This window comes from Acomys russatus, chromosome 13 (assembly GCF_903995435.1).
Source record: "Acomys russatus chromosome 13, mAcoRus1.1, whole genome shotgun sequence".
NCBI classification, from domain to species: Eukaryota; Metazoa; Chordata; class Mammalia; order Rodentia; family Muridae; genus Acomys; species Acomys russatus.
The window spans coordinates 48,865,424-48,893,297 of NC_067149.1; the positions used below are offsets into that span (position 1 = coordinate 48,865,424).

The 27,874-nt window shown below is 41.3% G+C and overlaps 1 protein-coding gene across 1 annotated transcript in view; it reads left to right on the forward strand.

The window, feature by feature from the left end:
- The window catches only part of LOC127197400 (alpha-2-macroglobulin-like), a 41,532-nt gene extending 37,920 nt beyond the window's left edge, over positions 1-3,612 (forward strand). Inside the window, exons 32-36 of the mRNA XM_051155298.1 lie at positions 449-539; positions 1,461-1,529; positions 2,583-2,685; positions 3,087-3,128; positions 3,474-3,612. Of these exons, the coding sequence (XP_051011255.1) occupies positions 449-539; positions 1,461-1,529; positions 2,583-2,685; positions 3,087-3,128; positions 3,474-3,490 (322 nt within the window). The 3' untranslated portion in view covers positions 3,491-3,612. The remainder of the gene's footprint in view (positions 1-448; positions 540-1,460; positions 1,530-2,582; positions 2,686-3,086; positions 3,129-3,473) is intronic.
- Positions 3,613-27,874: the final 24,262 nt, after the last annotated feature.

Sequence of the window (27,874 nt, forward strand, 5' to 3'; positions counted from 1 at the left end):
CCACTGTAATTCCACTGTCCATATGTAAGTCCAGTCGCATATAGTTTAATCCATTTGGAAAACAGTGTATACTTACATAGTCAAGTGACCACAAGACTTACAAAAATGTACCCACAAGGCTTTTGGCTTGGCTTGGCTGCCTGCTCTGCTTAGGAAATTGTGGAGATAAAGCTTGGACTTGGTACAGATTAGAGGTCTCCAAGGCATGTGATCTGCCAAGCTTCCTTAAAACAGACCCTAGTCCACTTGTTTGAAATTCTGGTTCTAGATCAGGTTTCTATGGGTTTACTAAGCTCTATATAAATTCTAATACACAGACAGTTTTTCCAGGACCCTTGGAAAGACTTATGCAAACTTTGTAGAACCATCAAGTATTCAACATATAGACATAGAAAGGGAAGGTTTAGTAATTCAAGAAAACCTAACTCCTCCTTTCCCGGATCTTCAGTTACACTGGAAGCCGTTCTGACTCCAACATGGCAATTGCTGATGTGAAGATGCTGTCTGGCTTTATTCCCTTGAAACCAACAGTGAAGATGGTATGTTCATTATAAACCCCAAATAGTGCATTTAATTTTATATGGTTCTGCAGTATCTATTAAAATACTATGACATTAAGTCTTAAAGACTTAGGCCTTTTCCAGATGAAGTGTGTTTGTGCTTGTGTGTATAGCACTATTTAGACATCATGGCTACTGGGTAAATGTGTAAACAGGTTTTTTTTCTCTTTATTTACTTATGTTAATTAAAATATAGTTACATTATTTTCTCCTTTCTTTTCACCCCTCCAACCTCTCCTGTGTTCCCCTCCTACTCCCTCTTAAAATTCATGGCCTCTTTTCCTGTATTATTGTTACATACATGTGTGCATGTACACGTATGTATACATATGTATGCATATATAAACACATAAACAGTATAAATAAAAGTCCATTTCATGTTGTTTATGTGCACATGATTTCAGAGTTGACCATTCAGTGATGGATAACCAGTAATGGGCTCTTCCCAGGGAAAGGCCCATTGGCCTCTTTTCAACAGCTTTCTAATTGCCTGGATCTTAGACTCTTAAGAAGATAAAGCACATGAATATCAATCAGTGATCTAATATGGAAAGGACTGATGTCATAAACTTCTGTAACACTTATAGAAGTTAAGCGAAAATGAGGTTGTTTTAAATTAGAGAAAACAAACAAGGAAAAAAAAGTCTCCATGAATAAATATAATTTGAACCTTGAGCAATTAGTAATTTCTGTATCTGTAACAAATAGTCCCTCTTTCTTCAGATAAATTAGCTCTTCCTGTGTGTTCATATGCCATACTAATAGTGTGCCCTTCCTCGAAATTACCTTTCATTTTTACTTTTACCTTTATGGTATTCCAATAATAAAATAGTCTGGTGTTCTCTGGATTCTCCAGAGAATCCATTCTATTAATACTTGTCGTGTCTCCATTCTCTTCAGCTTGAAAGGTCCGTGCATGTGAGCAGGACAGAAGTCAGCAATAACCATGTCTTGATTTACCTGGATAAGGTGAGAGCCCTGACTGTCTGTGTGCAGAACACGTAGATAATAGTCATCAGGAGGTACCTGGGAAAGGAATGCTTCAGAGCCATCACCTCTGTGCTAGAGACGTGGGAACTCTAATACCACAGTGGCTGCCCTCTCTTTGGAGATATTTCACCCATGCCTATGAGTAGAAATGCCACATTGTACTACTGGGATATGAATAATTGCAGGGACCTGTAAGACAGTCTCAACAGCAGTTTTCACTTTATCACCCAGTTAGCATGAAGGTACTTGCAAGTAAGAGATTAGAATGATTAGCCAGTCATTATATTATCATCTTCATCAATAGTATAAAAGGAGAAAATACTATCAACCTCAGCTGGCACTTGGATCATGTAATAGTAAAACACCAATCCACCTATGGGCGAATAATTGAAAAGATAGGTACAGTAGCAATACCTCTATTGATAAGAATTTCAGTTGGCAGAGCAGCAGTGCTTCATCTTTTATAGACTTCTTTGGGTCTATATCCGTGTTTTTACAAAATAGAAAGGCAAAGCTATACTACACCTCTGAGGTTTAGAAGAAGACATAATAGATAGTTGAACAGAAAGCACACACACACACACACACACACACACACACACACACACACACACACACACACGTGCTGGTTTTGATTAAGGTGGTGGTTCTCTACCTGTAGCTCATGACCCCTTTGGGGGTTGCATATCAGATATCCTGCATATCAGAAATTTACATTGTGATTCATAACAGTAGCAAAAATTACAGTTATTAAGTAGCAATGTAATAATTTTATGGTTGGGGAGGTCACTACAACATGAGGAAGGATATTAGAGAGTCACAGCATTAGAGAGGTTGAGAACCACTGAATTAAGGCCTGTATAGTGATGAATTTATGTTAGTTATTTAAGAAGTAATTTTGGCAATTTCCCATTTACTCTGGGGGCACCACAGTGTTAGTAGATAAAGTCCCTAACCCTCGAAGACCCAAATTAATTTCAAAGTGAAAAAGAAAGTTTTCAGGAAAGTCATTTAGCTCCTTTTGACTTCCAGGTGTCAAAACAGATACTGACCTTGTCCTTCACTGTTCAGCAAGATATTCCAATAAGAGACCTGAAGCCAGCCATAGTGAAAGTCTATGATTACTATGAGAAAGGTAAGTGCAAGCATCCTGAACACAGAGACATTAAACTTAGGACTGTGCTGGGTGACCCGTCAGCCCTGGCTGCTCATTACTTTGTGTTGTCTCCATCCAGTTTGACACATGATTTTTTAAAAATCTCCTTGGTTTAAATATATCAACCAGCAAAAACAAAATAGCTGCAGAGGTGACTTTTTTGTCAGATAAGCTGATTGTAGGACAGTATGTGGTTTAAGGACTGTCCTACCGACTGTCAGGAACCTGGGGTAAAAGAAAATGTGGCTCATTGTACCTGGAAGGATGCCCAAGGCAGCTAGCAGTGCATCAGAGGAAAGACTGGGCCATTTCTGATGCAGTCGAAGATGCCCATAGTGACATCACATGATGCGTTTGTTTCCATTTTCTCTCTTACTCAGATGAGTTTGCAGTGGCTGAGTACAGTGCTCCCTGCAGCACAAGTAAGTAGTTCACATTCCTTTAGAAGGCACCCACAGTTTCTCTGACTTGTCTCCCAAATTTCCTTCTCCATAACATTCTAGGCAAATACTCTTCTTAGTAATCATTCTGCTTATATTGCATTTTATTATGGGAAAATGTGTGCGTTGGAGAGGTGTGGTGCCTCTCCAACCCTCAGCTAGTTTGCTGCACTGCAAGTTGGTTGTTTATCTGTAGTGGGTCTCGTTTCCTGCTGTACTCACTGGGTTGTCTTGGACACTATGCTTTTCAGACTTAGAGGCAGGGGATGTCGTTGATTCATGGCAACCCAAGCCTATCTTAATTTTCTTTTCTTTCCACTACCACAGATTATGGAAATGCCTGAGGACACCGTGAATAAAAAGTGTTTTACTACAGCCCTTTTCCTACAACTTCATAAAAGAAACCGTGTTTTTTGTATTTCCAGAGATTTGATAAATAAATGTTTTTTTCAAATTTATCAGTCACTATTCTATCACTAATTCAGTCATAATTTTTTTTTTTTACATTTTTATGCTTCCACATCTACTACTCGATAAAAACTGATAAAAATCAGGAATGGAAGGAATTTAGAATACAAAAAGAAAAAAAAATGGTACCGTGATATTGGTTTAAATAGTCTTCGTGAGATGTGGATGGATCATAGCTAAGAGAAAGTAAAGAATTGTTGTAGGGACACCTTCAGGAAGAGCCAAAGAGTGTATTTCTATGAACTAATAAGAGACTGACTTGACCAGAAATACAAAGCTGGATACGTTTTAGCGGAAAGTAGCCTCACTGCTTGGGGTTTAATGTGTTCCATGAAGAGATAAAATCTTCCAAGGAGTAGTAGGAGGGACCCACCCATCAACCTTGGCTCTCAGATTTCATAGTGGATGGCCAAGTAAAGTTGTGATCCATATAGACGCCAGTGTCCTCAGAAGGAAGACTGTATGACTCAGGCCCAAATGGGAGGGTGGCATGCTAGACCACCTGTGTCTCTTAATTATCATGTGATCATCGAGTCAGGGTTAAAGGATGAAAACAAACTCATGGCTAGGTTAGACCCAGACCCCAGAGACTCACAATACCTGGTCTCCTATGTTCCCCCTCTTTTCCTTCCTTGTTTTATTTTTCTTGCATTCAGTATTTAAATGACTCATTATGTGAAAGGGTATGTGGAAAGCTTCTAGAGACTTGTAGGGAAAGAGCAGAAAAGAAATTAAGACAGAAGAATCCAGAGGTAAGGCACTTTGAAGGCAGTCCTGGCCACCCTAGCTTTAATTTGCCATGAAAAAAAAAAAGTGTTTACTTTGGTAGAAAGTAAGTGGTGTGAACTGACGCCATAAAAGGACTTTGAAATTTAATCAATCCTTAGTTCTGTTTCCTGCGTGAATACAAGAAGGCACTCATGTTTTATGATAAATTATGCTGTAAGCACCTTACAGCTGTAGTCCCTTTTCTCCTGTCTGTGAGGAACACATAATTGAAAATGTTTTCAGAGAGTGTTTGTGGCAGCTCATTAGCTGTCACCCTTCATTCAAAAAGGTTTGTCCCCGAAATACCAACTGTTTGTTTCTTTTCTAGAAAGCAAAGGATTATTTAATAGTCTATAAAACTGAATTTAAAAATAATGCAGTAAACATAGCTGTTTAGCCAGACTCAGAAAGACAAATATCACACAGGGGAAGAGGGGTCTTCTCCTTCTTCTATGCCCATGATTTTTGTCCTGTTATTTTTGTCTTCCATTTAATCCATTTTATTGGTAAGGCTTAATGCTAGAATTTGTTTTTTGATTTATTCAGTTGTACCTATCCAATATTTTAATTTTATTACTTTCAGTATTTCTGCCTCTTAATTGCACTCCTCTTCTGTATACTATATTCTCTTCGTAATTCTATTTACCAGCTGTTGCACTCAGAAGGCTAAAATAAGGGAGGCCACCAGCCTCAGACCAGTCTGTGCTTTCCTAATGGCAAGAACTTGGAGAGAAAGAGAAGGAAGGAGGGAGGGAGGGTGAGCAAGTGAGAAAGCAAATAGCTTGCAGCTGTTCTACATTTCTAGAGCTCCCAGTACCCTGCACTGTCCACTCTGGAGAGTTAGGGCATAGAGACAGACAGGCTTTGCACTTCTGTTCAAAAGAGTAACAACCTTGCAGGATGGGAAACTACAAACAACTATATTGTTAATAACTATATTCAATAATCGATAAATATATTCAATGAGCATATTGTTATTTTTATTAATATTTTTATTTACCCTTTGATGATTTCATGTATTATGCCGTGTTTCTCATCCTATCCACTTACAATTCCCTTTCCTCACCCCTCCTTCCAACACATCTCCACCCAACCCTCATGTTCTCTTCGGTTTTTGTGGCTCACTGAGTCCGCTTAACGCCTGCGTGCACTTAGAGATGGAATCATCCACATGAACAGACGCAGTCTACCTCAGATGGCTGCCTGAGCAACAGCTACATCCCCACAGGAAAAAACGACTCCTCATCTCTAGTAGCCATCAGCTGCCAATAGCTCCTCATCTAAGGAGAACCTCACAAGCCCCTCCCACCCATGTGGGAATGTTGCCTAGCTCAGTCTTTTGGAGTTTTGTTTTTTTTTTTTTTTTTTGTGTGTGTGTGTGTGTGTAGGTAACCACAACTTCTGTGAGTTCGTGAATGCAGTGGGCATGCCATGTCCAGAAGACAGTATTTCTCACTACTTTAGGGGAGATGTCCCATGTACTTGATGGCCTGCTGACCTCTGTGCTTATATCAGTGAAAAACCACACCAGATTCTAAGCCTTTCAGTTACAGAACTAGCCTTTATGGTCACATGTATTTTGCAGAGAAGGTCCTATGTAGTCATACTTTAAGCTTTATTGTGCCCTTGGAATTGGAATGACAATTGGCTGAAAACCTAGAATTGGTGAATAATTGTTGCCTGGAAACTTGTCCCCAAATTGCACTGCACTTAAATATGCTGGAAATAAAACATCTGGCATTAGACTCTTGAAGTTTTATGCATCCTGATAAAGTCAAGCTGAAACAAGTTTTTATTCTCTTCTCAGTTCCTTTCCCTGCCTGCTGTAACACTTTCAGGGACCCCATACCACATGAAAAGAAAAATAAATGTCTCCTGTTGCTGGGGTCCAGCCCTGGGGTGAGGTCAGGGCCTGAAGAAGGGTAGATACAGAGCAGTGAGTCTGGCACAGAGGTCGGGAGAAGTTTTGCAGCCTGACTGGCTGGCAGTCAGAGTGCCTCTTTATTTATGCAGAACTCAGTAGGCAGGAATTGTTGCATGTTCTTCTGAAACAAAGATCAGATTATTTTTGTCCCCAGTTTTAAATTCCAGTTGGTCGTAAGTTTAGTAATCATTAATAAACTGTGACAGAATAAAATTATCATTTACAATCACTTTCCCTTATCAACCCTACAACCCAACTTTTAACAATAATGAAATTTCAAGGGAATATTTTGCCAAAGAATGACAGTTTATTCAAGGGCAGTACACAAAGAGAAAATCTCCAAGCTAGCCTGGGCAGATTATTATGTCCCAAGCACTGTATTATCAACTTTTAATAGTCAGGGTCCAAATTACCATTAGGCCCAAGAATTGCTGCATTTATTATTCAATTTCTGGCATAATACAATGTTTATATTTTATATATTTATAGAATTTATTTATATGTCTAATCTTGGTATGTTTTGTTCCTTGGTCATAGGACACCACAGTGGCCCAGAATGAGTTCACTTCTTCTAAGAAAGGGAGCCCTTAATATTTTATTCTTTTATCATTTATCCACACCATTCTTTGTCCATCAGTATATGGAAGAGGCTTTTAATTTGATCTGTTGCCAACTTCTCTAGCCTACTGAATATTGCTTACCTTTTAAGTTTATTTTGATTATCTTGTTCCTGAGTAAGGAACATCCAGGGAAAGATGTGCTAAGCATATCTATAAGTCAGAGGAGGTCTCTGCCATGGTTACTTGTTTCACAACCTCCAGGGCATAAGGAAGACCTTCAACAAGGGCCAGATAAGGATCTCTCTCTAAAGGCAGGAGGGGCAGTATGGTCAGGACATTCCTGGGGCAGCCTAGAAGCAGTACTCTTGGGAGATGCAGTAAAGGATGCATAAGAAAATTTCTATCAATCCAATATCCCCCAAGTTGAGGAAATAAGAAAATCTCCTCAAGCATGCAATGCATAGAGATCAAGGCCAACATGTGAGGGACCAGACCACAGCCATTGCATCACTCAGCTCAGCTTCACTGGAGCTTTGTCAAACAGCTACGCTGGCTTTATGACTTCTGCTGTTCCCACTAAATACGGCTGTGCCATCCTACCAGCTTTCCTCTGACCTCTGTATGTATGCCATGGCATGATTTCACAACCAAATGTAAAACATAAAACCAAATTGAAAGGGAAGAAAACCACATTTGGTTAAAGCTCTTGGCATGCCACTGTAGCTCAGCTCGACTGTGTTCAGGCACATCCTTCCCAGTGTGTCTCTCACTAGGACATGCAGCAAGGACTGCTCCCTCGAGGGCATCAGGGGGAGGTGGAGAGTAGTGTCCTATGTAGCCTCCACCAACCTCAGGGGTTACATCATTAAACACAAATCTAGGTGGTACTGTGAAGGGAATTTGCAAAGTAAATTTACTGATCACCTCCCTAAAGAATGGTCTAGGTGGGCCTGTCTCCATCAGTTGGGAAGTCTATAAATTAAAGGAATATTTGAATTGTCTCTGATTGAAAACAATGAAGCCTGAAGCTGCCCTGTCTGTGGTCATGTTTGAAGTTCATGCCTGTTGGTGACGGTTCCTCTCTGACTTCAGCTTAATTCCATGGACACAGAGATTAATACCTGTAACAAGTGTGTGCAGCACACTCCTTTCCGTTTTATCTCATGTGTGTCCAAAAATGCACACAGAGTACACCCTGTTTCTTCATGTTGAGTAGGCATGTGCACACTCACTCTCTGTTTCTTGATTGTGGATGTCATGTGACCCGCTGCTTCAAGCTGCAGCTGCCTTGATTTCCCCACCATGATGGGCTAAACCCTTGAACTGTGAACCAGTAGAAACCACTTTTCTCTTAAGTGACTTTTATCTGGGTTGTTCTTTTAAGTCACTACAATAGAACTTGCATTATGTGATTAGTAAGTCATGACAAGTTCTGAGGCCCTTTGTCTTGCATGAAGGACAGGGACAACTCTCATTGCCTATTGGAGACTCTTGAATCCTAGAGACATAAACAAATATAGGCACAAAAACTCCGAGAAGAACTTGTCTCTAGTCAAAATATCAGATACAGGGAATCTTGGTCATATGGACGAATTTCCCTCAATTGCAAGATGCCCCTGGAAGAGGAGACCCAGAGTTTTACCATCACAGAACAACAAATACAGTTCAATGCACTCGATATTGTCCACACCACAGAATTTGGATTCACCATGGAGAAGTTTTTGGTTTTTCTTAACTGAGGTAGGAAGACTCATGGTAATGTGCTGTGTGGCTCTCATATCTGTCTCAGGAGGCCCTTCCATTGGGATATCCTCAGAACTGTGCGGTTCCAGGGCCCCTTTGTCTCAGGACACCCTACACTGGGATACCTTCTCCTTTCAGAACTGCGTCATTCCTGGGCCCCCTTGTCTCAGGACACTCTTCCATCTGAGCAGGAAGGCCAATAATTAGATCCCCATAACTTTCATGAGCTTAAAATTTACCTATCCTGATAGCTATCTTCCAGACTCACTATGTCCCCTACCTGACAAAAAAAAAAAAAAAAAACAACAAAAAAAAAAAACAAGTCAGGTGGATGCCAGCATTGCTCCTAATAAACTTGGGCTTTCCTAATCTCTTGGACTTTGACATTGGCCATTTTCCCCTTTATTGGTTTTGGTTTTGTGTTCTGTTTTTCCATTTGGCTAATGCACTCAATGCCTTTGCTTGAAGCATTGATTTCTGCTTGTATGTTCAATTTTCTTGATTATTTTCCAACAATTTTTCTTTCACATATTTTACTTTGGCTTCTCTTTTCTTAGTTTAATTTACCTTATGTGTAAAGAAAGAAATTTACCTGTGACACTTCTATACATGAACTTGGATTGCTATCTGCCCTCTTACATTGCAGCAGCCCCTGACATGTGCCTGAAAGCCTCTCCTTTTTATTAAGGTTCCAACTTCACATGATTGGCTCTGGTTAGGCTCACCTTATCTCTGGAACTCACATGTTACAGATAGCCAACCCTAGGTCCATTTGTATTTCAGAAAATGACAGAATTTCATTTTTCAAGGATGAACATGGTATTCTTCCCCTGACCTCCTTATATCCTTATTGTTGATCACTCTGTGTATGGAATTATCCTAGGATTCCATGCTGAGCTTACCGTGAACATCAAGTAACATCTCTGTAATGTGTTGTGGAGCTTTGTCTGAACTATGAGGTAACCTCATAGCAGATGTTCACTAATATGGCTGTTCTTATAAAATTGTGTTTGTTTCTCAGTTTCTCTTTTAACCTGGCCATAATCCAAATAGTTGAAACTGTACTATATTGTTTGTTTAACAAACTTTATGGCACAATCCTAAACAGTTTTTAAATCTTCTTAGTTCTCTAAGCTAGTCTTGTTTCCTTCCAGAGTAAATTCCAGAGATACATGTACTGTATCATTACAATTAAATGTATCTGTTCAGCCTAGGAAGCCAATAACTGACACAAAGAGACTGAAACATAATTCAAAGCTGCAAGCACTACTCTGGGCAGAATCTAAACGGCTACTAATCTAACAATAAATTAAAATAAACTAATCATCATAACCTACATATATCCTAAACACTTTTCTTTGTTTTTTTTTTAAATTAATTTATTCTTGTTACATCTCAATGTTTATCCCATCCCTTGTATCCTCCCATTCCCCCCCCCCCATTTTCCCATTATTCCCCTCCCCTATGACTGTTCCTGAGGGGGATTACCTCCCCCTGTATATTCTCATAGGGTATCAAGTCTCTTCTTGGCTACCAGCTGTCCTTCCTCTGAGTGCCACCAGGTCTCCCCCTCCAGGGGACATGGTCAAATGTGAGGCACCATAGTACGTGAGAAAGTCATATCACACTCTCCACTCAACTGTGGAGAATATTCTGACCATTGGCTAGATCTGGGAAGGGGTTTAAAGTTTACCTCCTGTATTGTCCTTGGCTGGTGCCTTAGTTTGAGCGGGACCCCTGGGCCCAAATCTGCCTATCATATTGTTCTACTTGTAGATTTCTAGGACCTTCTGTATCCTTTTACTTTGCTATTCTCCCATGCGTCTCTCATTTAGAGTCCCAATAGGATGCCCTCCCCTCTGTCCCTGTTTCCTGGTAAGTGAAGGCTTTCGTGGGACATGTCCCTTGGGCTAGTATGCAGATATAAGTGAGTATATACCATTTGATTCTTTCTGCTTCTGGGTTAACTCACTCATTATGATCATTTCTAGCTCAATCCATTAATATATGGGACCTCATGAGGCTGAGAAGCTTCTGTAAGGCAGGAGACACTGTCAAGAGAACAAAGCGACAGCCTACAGACTGGGAAAAAAATCTTCACCAACCCTACATCTGACAAAGGTCTAATATCCAAAATATATAAAGAACTCAAGAAATTAAACACCACCAAACCGAATAACCCAATTGAGAAATGGGGCTTGGAACTAAACAGAGAATTCTCAACAGAGGAGTATCAAATGGCTGAGAAACACTTAAAGAAATGCTCAACCTCCTTAGTCATCAGGGAAATGCAAATCAAAACAACTCTGAGATTCCATCTTACACCCATCAGAATGGCTAAGATCAAAAACTCAAGCGACACCACATGCTGGCGAGGATGTGGGGAGAGAGGAACACTCCTTCATTGCTGGTGGGAATGCAAACTAGTACAGCCACTTTGGAAATCTATCTGGTGCTATCTCAGAAAAATGGGAATAGGGCTTCCTCAAGACCCAGCTATTCCACTCCTTGGAATATACCCAGAAGATGCTCCAGCACACAACAAGAAAATTTGCTCAACCATGTTCATAGCAGCCTTATTCATAATAGCCAGAACATGGAAACAGCCTAAGTGTCCCTCAGTAGAAGAGTGCATAAAGAAACTGTGGTACATATACACTATGGAATACTACTCAGCTATTAAAAACAAGGAATTCCCAAAATTTGTGGATCCCAAGCACTTTTCAATCTGATCTTCCTTGGGCAGCTTCTCTCCCCCAACATTTTCCATCAACTGCCAACTCTTAATGGTCAGCTCCCAGCTCCTCTCCCTGTCCAGGAAGTCCCACCTTCCACATCCTGTCCTTCTGCCCAGCTGATTGGCTAAACAGTCTTCTTCTAACTCATCCTTCCCTGGCTGGCAAGAAGTCCAGGCTTATTCTCTCCTCTGTTCAGAGATTGGCTATAAGCAGCCTTATTGGCATATCAGGGGACAATTGGGGAGCAGAGTTTATACAACATTGAGACAGGAGATTTTCAGAACAAGGGTTGCAAACAGATATGGGAGGGGCACAGAAATCGGCATTTGAATTACACAATAACCTTATGCCCATAGCTCACATTAATGTTCAAGGATATTGATGTACGTGCAGGTAGATGTGTGTGTGTGTGTGTGTGTGTGTGTGTGTGTGTGTGTGTGTGTGTGTGTGTGTGTGTGTGTGTATTGCTATGGTTCTGGAATCATGGTAATACTGGCTTTGTGGGTTAAGTTTAGAATGATCTTTACTTTTCTCTTTGGTGAAGCAACTTGAGGAACATTCTCTCCATTGTACTTTATAGACAGTAGGTAAGATTCATTATGCAATCTGTTAGCCCAGGATGTCTTTTTTGGGGGGAGATTGTATCACTCTTTCCATCTTGTCCCTATATTAATTTCTTCATATGTTTTGTAACATCCTGTATTTTTTTTCGTCACACCCTGGATGTAGCAATAGGAAAGCAGCAGTTGTTTCGTGTTTGATTAACCTCCTTTATCAATTTTGGTGTCTGTTTTATGAATTGAGAAATCGCTTCCTTTTTTGGAGTGTCAACATTCTCAAGTATGACTTTGCCTCGTAGTCCTAAGGGTTCCCATGGATTCTGTTTATCTCTTCTGTGTTTCACATTCTAATAATTTGTGTCTTTTCTCTGGGTGATTCATGTCAAGGGTTCGTCAGATTTGTTCATCCTATCAAATTGCCAGCTCTCTCAAATTGTTTTTGTTTTTATCTTCAGCTCTAATCTAACTACTTTGGAGTTAGAATTGGTTTGTTATTGGTGTTGTATCTCTGACCACAAGATGCATCATTAGGATGCTTGAGGTATGTATGATTTTCTTGATGCAGAAACTGATAGGCATAAACTTGTCTCCTAGACCTGCTTTTATCTTTTTACTTCTAGAATCTTGTGGTACGGTGGAGGAAATAAAGAAGAAATTTCCATGCATGGATCTCTGTGGTGCAAATTTTATACTGGCATCCAGAGAAAGACATCCAGGTGGTCCATCTCCACCATTGTGGATGCTATGTGTTCCTTAAGACACATGCCAATAGAAACAGTGGTCACTGGAGGAACAATTGGCTTTAATGATGTCCTGGCCAGAAAAAAAAATTTCTATCAGAAAAAAGAGGGGTGGTTACATCCTCAGGGTAATAAGGCATCTTCAAAAGATCCATTCAAACAAGAGCCTTGCATGTTCTCTAACCCTTTCTCCATTTTCCTTGAGGAGGAGATGAAGTCAACCTACCCTGCCCACATGCATGCTATCTGAGGACAATAAAGGGTGGGAGTGTCAGATCACCTGATTTATGCATCACACTGGATATCAGCTCAGCCTGGAATTCTGCCCTACAGGAAAATCTTGTGGATGCATACAACATCAATGATTCTGAGGAGGCAGGGTACTGTTTGATGTGGTAACACATTCGAGGACCTTCTGTCCTATCTAGAGAACACCGCTTCTGAAACTAGCTTAGCATGTGCTGAGTTGCCCCAGTTAGATGCTGTCTGGGAGATCTGTTCCTGTTTCGGGGCACTAAAGCAAGGTGTGGCCATAGAGAAGAGAAGCCACATGCTTCCCAGGAGCCTCTTTCTTTTTCTGCTTTATCCAGTCTCAGACACATCTGTACCATCCATGTCTGTCTTCACATCTCCTTCTTCTAGGCCCCACAGAGCTGTTCTCCCATTCAAGGATTTATACAAACTGATATAAACTTCAAGTCCCAATAGGAGATTCTTTGACTTTAATTGAATAAAATTACAAGATTGTTCTGTCTACTGTGAGTAGGTCACTGGCACAACAAAACCAGCATCCTTGGAATCTCTTTATGTCCATTGTCCACCTTGGAGTCAAGATTAGAAGGAAACCTTAATTGTCATGGAGCTGTGGATGTCAGGAAGTGGTATTGTGTGGAGCCTTGCTGATTAAGTGCCTTCTAGGTTCACCTTGCTACCTTTCAGGTAGGGAGCAGCTGCCTGAGTCACAGGGACTACCCAGCTAACAGGGACTAAGTTGTGGGAATCACTCAGGCCCATTCACGTTCCGTCCACTGAGTAGCTACTGTTAGCATTCCTGGCCCTAGGTCATCACCTGCCACTGGCACCAGGTACACAGGATAAAAAGGACAAACCCACCACCTATTGCTCTCTTGCTCTTACTTTGTCTCTCTTACATTCTCTCTCTCTCTCTCTCTCTCTCTCTCTCTCTCTCTCTCTCTCTCTCTCTGTGTGTGTGTGTGTGTGTCTATGGGGCACTTTCCTTCTTGCTTCTCTCCTCATGCTTCTACAATAAATCTTATACCATGTATGTTGTGTGGCACATATTTAATATTTACATGTGGTGGAAGGTGAGTTTCTGAAGCCTGGTCTTGATGTAACACCAACAAAACATTTGACCTTTCTTTGTTCTGTACAGAGAGCTGGCTGTGCTCTGTGGGAATATGGTCATTTGTGACAGCTTATGAGTCTGTATGGAATTCACATCCTTGGCCACATCTTATACCTGTAGCCATGAGCAAGTCAATAATGGCAGGTGTGCTGCCCAGCCCTGTCACAAGGCAGAAGGTCATAAGTGAGGGCTTGAATCTTGGTTCTAGGATGCCCTGATCATTTCCCTTGTAGCATCTGCTTACTTATTAGGCCCATTCCTTCCATTATAGCTTTTAATATGTTGCCATGTCAAAATACCATGACCAAGGCAACTTATAAGGGAAAGCATTAAATTTGGAGGTTCCCAGTCAAGAAAAATAGCATCTGGGATCATCACTGAGGAGACCATGGCAAGAGCAGACAAGACTAGAAGAGTGTTGAGAGTTTAATATCTGATTCTCAAGTATGACAAAGAGAAAGAGGAGAGAGAGAGAGAGAGAGAGAGAGAGAGAGAGAGAGAGAGAGAGAGAGAGAAAGGAGAGAGAACTTACTTAGAATAGTGTTGTCTTTTGAATTCTCATAAGTGACACATTCTCCCACTGACACACCTCCTAATATTTCCCAGAGAGCTTCATCAAGTGGGGATTAAAGTATCAAAATCATATGTACCTAAGGGAGTCAGTAATTTTCATCCAACTCCTCCATATTATCTGGAGACTTTGAAGAGGACTCCATAAGGGTAACATCACACTGGCTTCTGATGTTGAATTCTTCCCATTTTGTGCTCTGTTTGCATTTTTAGAGAGCAGAGATATCAGGCATGTCTCTCTTCTCATGTAGACACTCCATAAAATCTCCCCAAGAGTTACAGGTTTGTTCCTCCATGAGCATCTAAGACAAAGGTTCTCAACCTTCCTGATGATACAACCCTTTAACACAATCCCTCCTGTTGTGGTGACCTTCAATCATAAAATTATTTTTGTTGCTTCGTCATAACTAATTTTGCTACTATTATGAATAATAATGTCAATATCTGTGTTTTCCAATGGACTTAGGTGACCCATGTAAAAGGGTCATTGATCACCCCCCAAAAGGGTCACAATACAAAGGTTGGGAAACACTGTCTAAGGAAGATATAAAAAGAGATTTTTATGTCCATTTTCTTCCCCTAAGAAGAGTTTTTGTGGAGATGCTCCAATAGAAAATCCATGTTTGGATCCCAACATCCATGTTGGATGATTCATAACCTCCACATAGGGTCAAAATAGGGTAGATTATGAACCTAATTGTGTCTCAGAAAAAAGGACAAATAAAGAACATTGAAATGAAGAAGACACAAAACCAGTGGTTTGCTGTATGTGACAATGAAGTCTGACCATGGTGACAACCAGTCAATGGTGACAACCAATCAATCAGCTCATGCCACAGCTCCTTGGCAACTGAATCAAACAGGTGGAACATTCAGTGTCAGTGTCTTCCAGTCCCTAATTCTCACAGACACAGTATGTCAATGTGGGCAAATGTCATAGCCCACTGTGGTACACCATGGTGTTTAGGGAGTGTTCTGTCAATGAGAAATGTACAAAGAGCAAAGTTCAATCTTTGGTCAAAAGACAGACAACGTAGTCATTATGGAAGGACTGTACTTATTTCCCCATGCTAGTCAGTCAAAAACCATCTGGTATTTAATATAGAAAGAGAAGATGGCAGGACAGATGAGCAATGTTTTTCCTCATCCTAAAACTCCTGTGAGACCCACAGTGGGTTGGATGGTGGCCTCCATATTGACAGTTGTTCTGCAAGTATGAGTCTAGTGTTTCTAATGCTCTGGCCACAGACACATCCAGAAAAATAGAATTGTTCTAGGCATCCTACAATTCACATAAGCCTAGATACAGAAGTCAACCACCACTGTTAAAGGTGTGGGGTCATGCAGATTCACTAGCCTGGCCCATGAATACATTTTAACGAAGAAGAGACTATTTGGAGACCAGTGCCAGCTACTTATGGCACCAGGACTTCACCAGAGAGTCCTATCAAGATACAGCTCCCAATTGTACTAGTAAGGGGTTTATAAAGGCAAAATTCACAAGGCTACATTCTTCCTGCCTTCCTACAACCAGGGTTAAACTCACATAGTGACATACTTCCTGCCTATGTGCAATCAGGCACACATTCTGCCTCCGTGCAGGAAAGCACACATTCTACATGCTGTCAGGGGCAAATAAACTTGTTTACAGAAGTGAAAGCATGTGGTTTTTCTATCTTATATAAACAAATCAAGCAATTACAAGAATATCCCCCAGCATTCCTGGAACTTATCTGTCCTTGGGCAAGTGGGGCTTACAGGTTAGAAGTATTTGTTCTATATTTTCTTAACACAGCAATTTTAAGCTTTTAAACCTAATGTTCACCATCACACTACAACATTCTATTATCTCTGCCAGTTTTTGTTTTCAGTATGTTTAAGAAATATGTGTTAGCCAGACATGGTGGATGCCTTTAATCCCAGCACTTGGGGAGACAGGCAGGTAGATCTCTGTGAGTTCCTGGCCAGCCTGGTCTACAAAGCAAGTCTAGGACAGCCAAGGCTACACAGAGAAACCCTGTCTTGAAAAGAGAGAGAACAAGGAAGCAAGAAAGATGTGTTTCTTGATCTATACACCTTAGAAATAACCGATAGTTTTATGTTACAATAGGAATCTACTTTGTGTATTCTTCCCACTGTTGTTTTGTTTCATGTTTTAGGATTGTCACATGAAACATTAAAGTGGATAATAAATCCTAATGCATGTCCTGTTTTCTCCCATACCTGGTGTCTGTGAGTTTCATGGTCACTGGACTATTGAGTAATTTTCTGAATTGCAAAAAGATGAGCAGACCAGACATTCATTTCTCCATGGAAATGACTGGAGACTGCCACAAATTGATGCCTTCTGAATTGTTTTCTTAAGAGAGAGAGAGAGAGAGAGAGAGAGAGAGAGAGAGAGAGTGTGTGTGTGTGTGAGAGAGAGACAGAGACAGAGACAGAGACAGAGAGATGGAGAGAGACAGAGACAGAGAGAGACAGAGAGAGACACAGAGAGGCAGAGAGACAGAGAGAGACAGAGACAGAGACACAGAGAAAGACAGAGAGAGAGAGACAGAGAGAGGAGAAAGAGCCAGGGCCTTTTATGGGTTTTGAAACTTCAAAGCCACCTCCACCCACACAGTAACACACTTCCTCCAACAAAGCCACAACTCCTAACCCTTTTTGTCCTTCCAAGTAGTGCCTGGTGATTAATCATTCAAATACATTGGCCTATAGAGGCCATTCTTATTCAAGCCACTACATTCCACACCCTGCCCCCCATAGGTTTGTAGCCATATTATGATGCAAAAAATGCACTCAGTGCAATTTCAGAAGTCCCCATGGTCTACCACAGTCACAACATTGCTGAAAACTTCTAAGTCTCTTCTGAGACCCATGCCAATCTCTTAACTGTTATCCTGCAAGATCAGAACAGAAAAGATCATATACTTCCAGCATGCAATGGCACAGAATATACACTACCATTCCAAGTGGTAGAAAAGGGAGAATGGTGAGGAAATACTGGACCAAAGCAGGACCAAAACAAGCAAGGCCAACTCTGTATCTCCAAACTCTGCATCTCCATGCATAATGTCAAAGGGCTTTTCAGGTCTCTAACTCCTTTCAGCTTTATTGACTTCTACTCACTTCTCCCTGTTGGGCTGGTTCCACACCAGCTCTGCAGCTCTCCTTGCCAGGTATCACACAGCTCCTAGTTTGTGATGGCTAAGGAAAACTCCATTTTGTGTTAGGAACTCATTCTCATTTTCTAAAAGTTGAGTTCATAGCAACTCTGACTTCTTGCCCCACTCCCTAAACTTGCAAAAATTGACATGAGATAATTAACTGATTGCTTCGGCTTTTTAATACACACTTATCACTGTGACCAAAGAGAGAGACAGCTCCTCACAGCTAATAGGAGTAGAAGCAGTTTCTCACTTGGCTTCACGTTTCATACAAATGAGATAATTGCAGTGCCCACTGTTAAAAAAAAAAAAAAACAAAAAAAAACAAAACAAAACAAAAAAAAACAACTTTCTTCTAGTCAGTTCTGAATAAAGCATCTTCAATTTGTGTTTAAAAACTGTCAGCCTGCTATCAGTAATTAATAAATTCATTTAATGATAATTTGAATCAAGTCTGTGGTCTTTTCCTGTGCACTTGAACTCCATAACAGGTGTCTCCAAGGAAACCCTGGCCTCTCTGGGCTTTACTTCAGTGCTTAGCTTGTCTAAATTACCTTTCACAAATTGGAGGGTTGACTTGGCGTGGTATTGCCCTGAAGTCACCATTCCCTTTATTCCATTTAACATTGGGCTCTTCTTGATATTTTTTTCTTCCTTGAGCACTGGACTCGGCTTTGTTACATTGACTATTTCCTTTTCTCATCTATGAACACTGGACTCGGCTCCATTACTTTGATTATTTCCTTTTCTCCTCAAACTCTACATCTTGTATTTCTCCTTGCCATACCTGTCTCTTTTCATTATAGATCTGCATAAGAGTATCAGCTAGTAATCACATGACAGTCAAAACTAAGCTCTCTTGAAATTTCCTCAGCAAGGCCATTAACCCAAAACTCTTCAATTTAACCTCAGGCAAAATTTTAGGACAAAGGCAGAAAACAGCCACATCCCTTGCCAAACTATCACAAGAACAGTCTCTAGGGTACCCTGAAATTTCTTGAGCTGGGCCCCCGCAGTTCAATTTACCCTCAACACAGTCTTCTATGCTCTCCTAGGATAATCCAGTTAGCCCCCCACTAAAGCATCTAACTGCTTTTCTAGTTCAGAGTCCCTAAGTCTTTCTTGCTCATTGAACAAAAAGTATGGTCAGATATGCCTCAGCAGTACCCCAGTCCCTGGTCCCAACTTCTCTTGGTCAATGTTCTGTTCCTGCGAAGAGACACCATGACCAAGACAACTCTTATGAAAGAAGGCTTTTGATTGGGGGCTTGCTTCCAGTTTCAGAGGCCTACTTATTTGTCATCATGGTGAGGAGCATGGCAGCATGCAGACAGGAGCAGTAGTTGAGAGCTATGACACACTTCCTCTAACAAGGGCACAGCTCTTAATCCTCCTAATCCTCTCAAATAGTGACACTCCTTAGTGACTAAGCATTCACATATATGAGTCTGTGAGGGCATTCTTGTTCAAACCACAGCATCTTATAAAATGCAAAAGGTGGCCCAAGATAATTTGGTTCTCCACCAACCACATCCTGTGCCTCGCAAGGCTGCTAAAACTCAACACTGAAGCACCTTGACTTTATACTTGGCTTCTTCAAAGAACCACAGTTCCGGTCACCAGGACAGTCATGTGAGACTGAGGGAGGAGGGGAACAAACCAATTTCTGGGCCGAGGTCCTCTGGGCTTTGAGCCATGTTGGTGGTTCCTCTTTCTGGGCCTGCAGCCACCCCAGGCTTCCACCCATCCCAACCTTTTGTCTTCTCAAGGATGCTTCAAAGAAGCCATCTCAGCTGCTAAGCCTCTTCCTTCAGGGTTCTATTTATATTAATCACTCATAGTTGAAACTAAATTTATGCTGCATACACAGGCTAGTTGGCTTTTTGAGCATCTAGGGAACCTCTTGTCTCTACCCTCCTAATTTGATGTAGGAATGCTGGGATTATAGACAGGCGGTACCATGAGTCTGGCTTTATCTGGGTCTAGGACTCATGGCCTGAGGCTTGCATGAACAGTGATTTAACAACTGAGTCATCTCCCTAGGTCCCATCGAGACAATAATCAAAATACCAATTCTCTATAGTCTCTTCTAGAACACAGAAGCATAGGTAAGGCATTCGAATTAATTCCATTAGCTTAATATTACCTTGATATAAAAGTAAGATAAATATATAATATGGAAGGAAAACTAAAACATGGAATGAGCATAGATGCAAATACCATCAACAAAATATTAGCAAAGCAAACCCAACATACAGCTTATTCATTAGGATCAGGATGGATTTATTGAAGGTGGGTAAGTTTCTTTCATCAATTTGTAATGAACCCTCTTGGTCTAGAGACATGGCTTGGCAGTAAGGAGCATGAGCTGCCTTTTCAGAGGGCAAGGGCATGGTTCCTAGAATCAAATAGGTGAGTGACAACCACCTGTAACTCTAGCTTCAGAGGATCTGATGCCCTCTTCTGGACTCTAGGAACACCGTGGACACACACACACACACAATGTACACTAAACTCTCTCTCTCTCTTCCTCTCTCTCTCTCGCTCTCTCTCTCTCCTCTCTCTCCCTCTCTCTCTCTCTCTCATCTCTCTCTCTCCTCTCCTCTCTCTCTCATCTCGCGTCTCTCATCTCTCTCTCGCTCTCCTCTCTCCTCTCTCCCTCGCCTCTCTCTCTCTCTCTCTCTCTCTCTCTGTGTTATGTAAATAAATAAGGAACTGGTAGATGTTTTAGAATTAAGAGCATTTGTGGCTCTTGTAGAAGACCTAGGTTCAGTATGAGCACCCATGTGGTTCCTCACAACTGTCTGTAATTCCAGTTTCAGGGTATCTGATGCCTTCATTTGGTCTCCAAAAACCACTAAGCATGCATGTAGTACAAATACATAATTCAGGCACACACAAAAATAAAACCAACAAACTTTGAAAAGATTAAATAAAACCAAGTAAATCCAAAATCAATCCATTTAATCCACCATACTGATGAACTTTTAAAAGTTTCTTATAATTGGTGCAGAAAAAACTTTTAAAAACTTGAATGTTAATTTGTTGCAAAAACTGTCAACTACCTAGGAGATATTTAGATCAAGAGAGCTCAGCCTCTGTGAGCAGATCAATGTTGGGAAAATTCAGTCCTAGATGTACTGATATCTTGAGCAACTGGATAGAATCCTAGGCCCCTCTGAAAGACCATATGAAGACAGCACAGCAGGCAGTTGTCTACCAGGCTCAGCTCTTGTGAGTGGAAGGTGCTCCTAGGCATCACACCCTCCTAAAGAGAGGGTGTGTCCTGAGTTCACTATGTTCCAAACACAAAAGTATATTTTGTATCTTTTCACAATATCAGAATTTACTAAATAACAAATTTTCAAGGTGTAGAGTTTTCAAAGGCAAGAAATGCCAACTCAAGCAGCAAGGAAAGGCTTCCCTGCCATGGATTCCCTTTGTATACTTTGTAACTTTGTCATCCCTCAATGCAAGAAAGTGGTCAGATCCCTGTCTGAGGAGCTCCAGCAGCCAGGCTTCTCCCCCAGTCCTCTCTGTCATACTAGAATTTCCAGCCTCTGTAACTGTCACAAAGGTCATCTCCAGCCCCTCAACAAAACCTTCCCAGGTTATGCTAATTTTAGGTAAAAATCTGAACAAAAAGCCACCAATCCTTGAGCAGGAAACTCCACCAATCCCTGAGCTTCCCACAGAGACTCACCAATCCCTGAGCTCCCCAAGCTCAGGACTTGAAATCCTACCAATTCCTACCCTGAAAATCTCTGCCCTAGAAAGCTCCACCCCTAAAAATCCTATATAAAGGCCATGTCTTTTGGGGCCCCTGTTGTCTTCTCCCAGGAAGAGGGGCAGCTAACCTTGAATTTGTCTCTCTACAACCTGGACCTTCCCAATAAACCTCTTTTATAAAATTTGCTGCTGCCTGGTGTGACTCATCAGAAGATGCCAAGAAGCAATGAGAGAAGAAGTGAAGAAGTGGACCAGGGCTGAGGCTCCTGAGCTTCTGAGCTCAGCTGAGGACACCTTTCCATGGAAACTGCAACACTTTTGCTGAGGCCTCCTCTCAGAGCGGTGTGGCTCTCATATCTGTCTCAGGAGGCCCTTCCATTGGATAGCCTCAAAACTGTGTGGTTCCTGGGCCCCTTTGTCTCAGGACACCCTACACTGGGATACCTTCTCCTTTCAGAACTGCGTCATTCCTGGGCCCCCTTGTCTCAGGACACTCTTCCATCTGAGCAGGAAGGCCAATAATTAGATCCCCATAACTTTCGTGAGCTTAAAATTTACCTATCCTGATAGCTATCTTCCAGACTCACTATGTCCCCTACCTGACAAAACAAAAACAAGTCAGCTGGATGCCAGCATTGCTCCTAATAAACTTGGGCTTTTCCTAATCTCTGGACTTTGACATTGGCCATTTTCCCCCTTTATTGGTTTTGGTTTTGTGTTCTGTTTTTCCATTTGGCTAATGCACTCAATGCCTTTGCTTGAAGCATTGATTTCTGCTTGTATGTTCAATTTTCTTGATTATTTTCCAACAATTTTTCTTTCACATATTTTACTTTGGCTTCTCTTTTCTTAGTTTAATTTACCTTATGTGTAAGAAAGAAATTTACCTGTGACACTTCTATACATGAACTTGGATTGCTATCTGCTCTCTTACATTGCAGCAGCCCCTGACATGTGCCTGAAAGCCTCTCCTTTTTATTAAGGTTCCAACTTCACATGCTTGGCTCTGGTTAGGCTCACCTTATCTCTGGAACTGGCATGTTACAGACAGCCAACCCTAGGTCCATTTGTATTTCAGAAATGACAGAATTTCATTTTTCAAGGATGAACATGGTATTCTTCCCCTGACCTCCTTATATCCTTATTGTTGATCACTCTGTGTATGGAATTATCCTAGGATTCCATGCTGAGCTTACCGTGAACATCAAGTAACATCTCTGTAATGTGTTGTGGAGCTTTGTCTGAACTATGAGGTAACCTCATAGCAGATGTTCACTAATATGGCTGTTCTTATAAAATTGTGTTTGTTTTCTCAGTTTCTCTTTTAACCTGGCCATAATCCAAATAGTTGAAACTGTACTATATTGTTTGTTTAACAAACTTTATGGCACAATCCTAAACAGTTTTTAAATCTTCTTAGTTCTCTAAGCTAGTCTTGTTTCCTTCCAGAGTAAATTCCAGAGATACATGTACTGTATCATTACAATTAAATGTATCTGTTCAGCCTAGGAAGCCAATAACTGACACAAAGAGACTGAAACATAATTCAAAGCTGCAAGCACTACTTTGGGCAGAATCTAAACTGCTACTAATCTAACAATAAATTAAAATAAACTAATCATCATAACCTACATATATCCCAAGCACTTTTTCTTTGTTTTTTTTAAAATTAATTTATTCTTGTTACATCTCAATGTTTATCCCATCCCTTGTATCGTCCCATTCCTCCCCCCCATATTTCCATTATTCCCCTCCCCTATGACTGTTCCTGAGGGGGATTACCTCCCCCTGTATATTCTCATAGGGTATCAAGTCTCTTCTTGGCTACCAGCTGTCCTTCCTCTGAGTGCCACCAGGTCTCCCCCTCCAGGGGACATGGTCAAATGTGAGGCACCATAGTACGTGAGAAAGTCATATCACACTCTCCACTCAACTGTGGAGAATATTCTGACCATTGGCTAGATCTGGGAAGGGGTTTAAAGTTTACCTCCTGTATTGTCCTTGGCTGGTGCCTTAGTTTGAGCGGGACCCCTGGGCCCAAATCTGCCTATCATTATGTTCTACTTGTAGATTTCTAGGACCTTCTGTATCCTTTTACTTTGCTATTCTCCCATGCGTCTCTCATTTAGAGTCCCAATAGGATGCCCTCCCCTCTGTCCCTGTTTCCTGGTAAGTGAAGGCTTTCGTAGGACATGTCCCTTGGCTAGTATGCAGATATAAGTGAGTATATACCATTGATTTCTTTCTGCTTCTGGGTTAACTCACTCATTATGATCATTTCTAGCTCAATCCATTAATATATGGGACCTCATGAGGCTGAGAAGCTTCTGTAAGGCAGGAGACACTGTCAAGAGAACAAAGCGACAGCCTACAGACTGGGAAAAAAATCTTCACCAACCCTACATCTGACAAAGGTCTAATATCCAAAATATATAAAGAACTCAAGAAATTAAACACCACCAAACCGAATAACCCAATTGAGAAATGGGGCTTGGAACTAAACAGAGAATTCTCAACAGAGGAGTATCAAATGGCTGAGAAACACTTAAAGAAATGCTCAACCTCCTTAGTCATCAGGGAAATGCAAATCAAAACAACTCTGAGATTCATCTTACTACACCCATCAGAAGGCTAAGATCAAAAACTCAAGCGACACCACATGCTGGCGAGGATGTGGGGAGAGAGGAAACACTCCTTCATTGCTGGTGGGAATGCAAACTAGTACAGCCACTTTGGAAATCTATCTGGTGCTATCTCAGAAAATGGGAATAGGGCTTCCTCAAGACCAGCTATTCCACTCCTTGGAATATACCCAGAAGATGCTCCAGCACACAACAAGAAAATTTGCTCAACCATGTTCATAGCAGCCTTATTCATAATAGCCAGAACATGGAAACAGCCTAAGTGTCCCTCAGTAGAAGAGTGCATAAAGAAACTGTGGTACATATACACTATGGAATACTACTCAGCTATTAAAAACAAGGAATTCCCAAAATTTGTGGATCCCAAGCACTTTTCAATCTGATCTTCCTTGGGCAGCTTCTCTCCCCCAACATTTTCCATCAACTGCCAACTCTTAATGGTCAGCTCCCAGCTCCTCTCCCTGTCCAGGAAGTCCCACCTTCCACATCCTGTCCTTCTGCCCAGCTGATTGGCTTAAACAGTCTTCTTCTAACTCATCCTTCCCTGGCTGGCAAGAAGTCCAGGCTTATTCTCTCCTCTGTTCAGAGATTGGCTATAAGCAGCCTTATTGGCATATCAGGGGACAATTGGGGAGCAGAGTTTATACAACATTGAGACAGGAGATTTTCAGAACAAGGGTTGCAAACAGATATGGGAGGGGCACAGAAATCGGCATTTGAATTACACAATAACCTTATGCCCATAGCTCACATTAATGTTCAAGGATATTGATGTACGTGCAGGTAGATGTGTGTGTGTGTGTGTGTGTGTGTGTGTGTGTTGTGTGTGTGTGTGTGTGTGTGTGTGTATTGCTATGGTTCTGGAATCATGGTAATACTGGCTTTGTGGGTTAAGTTTAGAATGATCTTTACTTTTCTCTTTGGTGAAGCAACTTGAGGAACATTCTCTCCATTGTACTTTATAGACAGTAGGTAAGATTCATTATGCAATCTGTTAGCCCAGGATGTCTTTTTTGGGGGGAGATTGTATCACTCTTTCCATCTTGTCCCTATATTAATTTCTTCATATGTTTTGTAACATCCTGTATTTTTTTTCGTCACACCCTGGATGTAGCAATAGGAAAGCAAGCAGTTGTTTCGTGTTTGATTAACCTCCTTTATCAATTTTGGTGTCTGTTTTATGAATTGAGAAATCGCTTCCTTTTTTGGAGTGTCAACATTCTCAAGTATGACTTTGCCTCGTAGTCCTAAGGGTTCCCATGGATTCTGTTTATCTCTTCTGTGTTTCACATTCTAATAATTTGTGTCTTTTCTCTGGGTGATTCATGTCAAGGGTTCGTCAGATTTGTTCTCCTATCAAATTGCCAGCTCTCTCAAATTGTTTTTGTTTTTATCTTCAGCTCTAATCTAACTACTTTGGAGTTAGAATTGGTTTTTTATTGGTGTTGTATCTCTGACCACAAGATGCATCATTAGGATGCTTGAGGTATGTATGATTTTCTTGATGCAGAAACTGATAGGCATAAACTTGTCTCCTAGACCTGCTTTTATCTTTTTACTTATAGAATCTTGTGGTACGGTGGAGGAAATAAAGAAGAAAATTTCCATTGCATGGATCTCTGTGGTGCAATTTTATACTGGCATCCAGAGAGAAGACATCCAGGTGGTCCATCTCCACCATGTGGATGCTATGTGTTCCTTAAGACACATGCCAATAGAAACAGTGGTCACTGGAGGAACAATTGGCTTTAATGATGTCCTGGCCAGAAAAAAAATTTCTATCAGAAAAAAGAGGGTGGTTACATCCTCAGGGTAATAAGGCATCTTCAAAGATCCATTCAAACAAGAGCCTTGCATGTTCTCTAACCCTTTCTCCATTTTCCTTGAGGAGGAGATGAAGTCAACCTACCCTGCCCACATGCATGCTATCTGAGGACAATAAAGGGTGGGAGTGTCAGATCACCTGATTTATGCATCACACTGGATATCAGCTCAGCCTGGAATTCTGCCCTACAGGAAAATCTTTGTGGATGCATACAACATCAATGATTCTGAGGAGCAGGGTACTGTTTGATGTGGTAACACATTCGAGGACCTTCTGTCCTATCTAGAGAACACCGCTTCTGAAACTAGCTTAGCATGTGCTGAGTTGCCCCAGTTAGATGCTGTCTGGAGATCTGTTCCTGTTTCGGGCACTAAAGCAAGGTGTGGCCATAGAGAAGAGAAGCCACATGCTTCCCAGGAGCCTCTTTCTTTTTCTGCTTTATCCAGTCTCAGACACATCTGTACCATCCATGTCTGTCTTCACATCTCCTTCTTCTAGGCCCCACAGAGCTGTTCTCCCATTCAAGGATTTATACAAACTGATATAAACTTCAAGTCCCAATAGGAGATTCTTTGACTTTAATTGAATAAAATTACAAGATTGTTTCTGTCTACTGTGAGTAGGTCACTGGCACAACAAACCAGCATCCTTGGAATCTCTTTATGTCCATTGTCCACCTTGGAGTCAAGATTAGAAGGAAACCTTAATTGTCATGGAGCTGTGGATGTCAGGAAGTGGTATTGTGTGGAGCCTTGCTGATTAAGTGCCTTCTAGGTTCACCTTGCTACCTTTCAGGTAGGGAGCAGCTGCCTGAGTCACAGGGACTACCCAGCTAACAGGGACTAAGTTGTGGGAATCACTCAGGCCCATTCACGTTCCGTCCACTGAGTAGCTACTGTTAGCATTCCTGGCCCTAGGTCATCACCTGCCACTGGCACCAGGTACACAGGATAAAAAGGACAAACCCACCACCTATTGCTCTCTTGCTCTTACTTTGTCTCTCTTTACATTCTCTCTCTCTCTCTCTCTCTCTCTCTCTCTCTCTCTCTGTGTGTGTGTGTGTGTGTGTCTATGGGGCACTTTCCTTCTTGCTTCTCTCCTCATGCTTCTACAATAAATCTTATACCATGTATGTTGTGTGGCACATATTTAATATTTACATGTGGTGGAAGGTGAGTTTCTGAAGCATGGTCTTGATGTAACACCAACAAAACAATTTGACCTTTCTTTGTTCTGTAAGAGAGCTGGCTGTGCTCTGTGGGAATATGGTCATTTGTGACAGCTTATGAGTCTGTATGGAATTCACATCCTTGGCCACATCTTATACCTGTAGCCATGAGCAAGTCAATAATGGCAGCCTGTGCTGCCCAGCCCTGTCACAAGGCAGAAGGTCATAAGTGAGGGCTTGAATCTTGGTTCTAGGATGCCCTGATCATTTCCCTTGTAGCATCTGCTTACTTATTAGGCCCATTCCTTCCATTATAGCTTTTAATATGTTGCCATGTCAAAATACCATGACCAAGGCAACTTATAAGGGAAAGCATTAAATTTGGAGGTTCCCAGTCAAGAAAAATAGCATCTGGGATCATCACTGAGGAGACCATGGCAAGAGCAGACAAGACTAGAAGAGTGTGAGAGTTTAATATCTGATTCTCAAGTATGACAAGAGAAAGAGGAGAGAGAGAGAGAGAGAGAGAGAGAGGAGAGAGAGGAGAGAGAGAGAGAGAGAGAGAGAGAGAGAAAGGAGAGAGAACTTACTTAGAATAGTGTTTTGTCTTTTGAATTCTCATACGTGACACATTCTCCCACTGAAACACCTCCTAATATTTCCCAGAGAGCTTCATCAAGTGGGGATTAAAGTATCAAAATCATATGTACCTAAGGGAGTCAGTAATTTTCATCCAACTCCTCCATATTATCTGGAGACC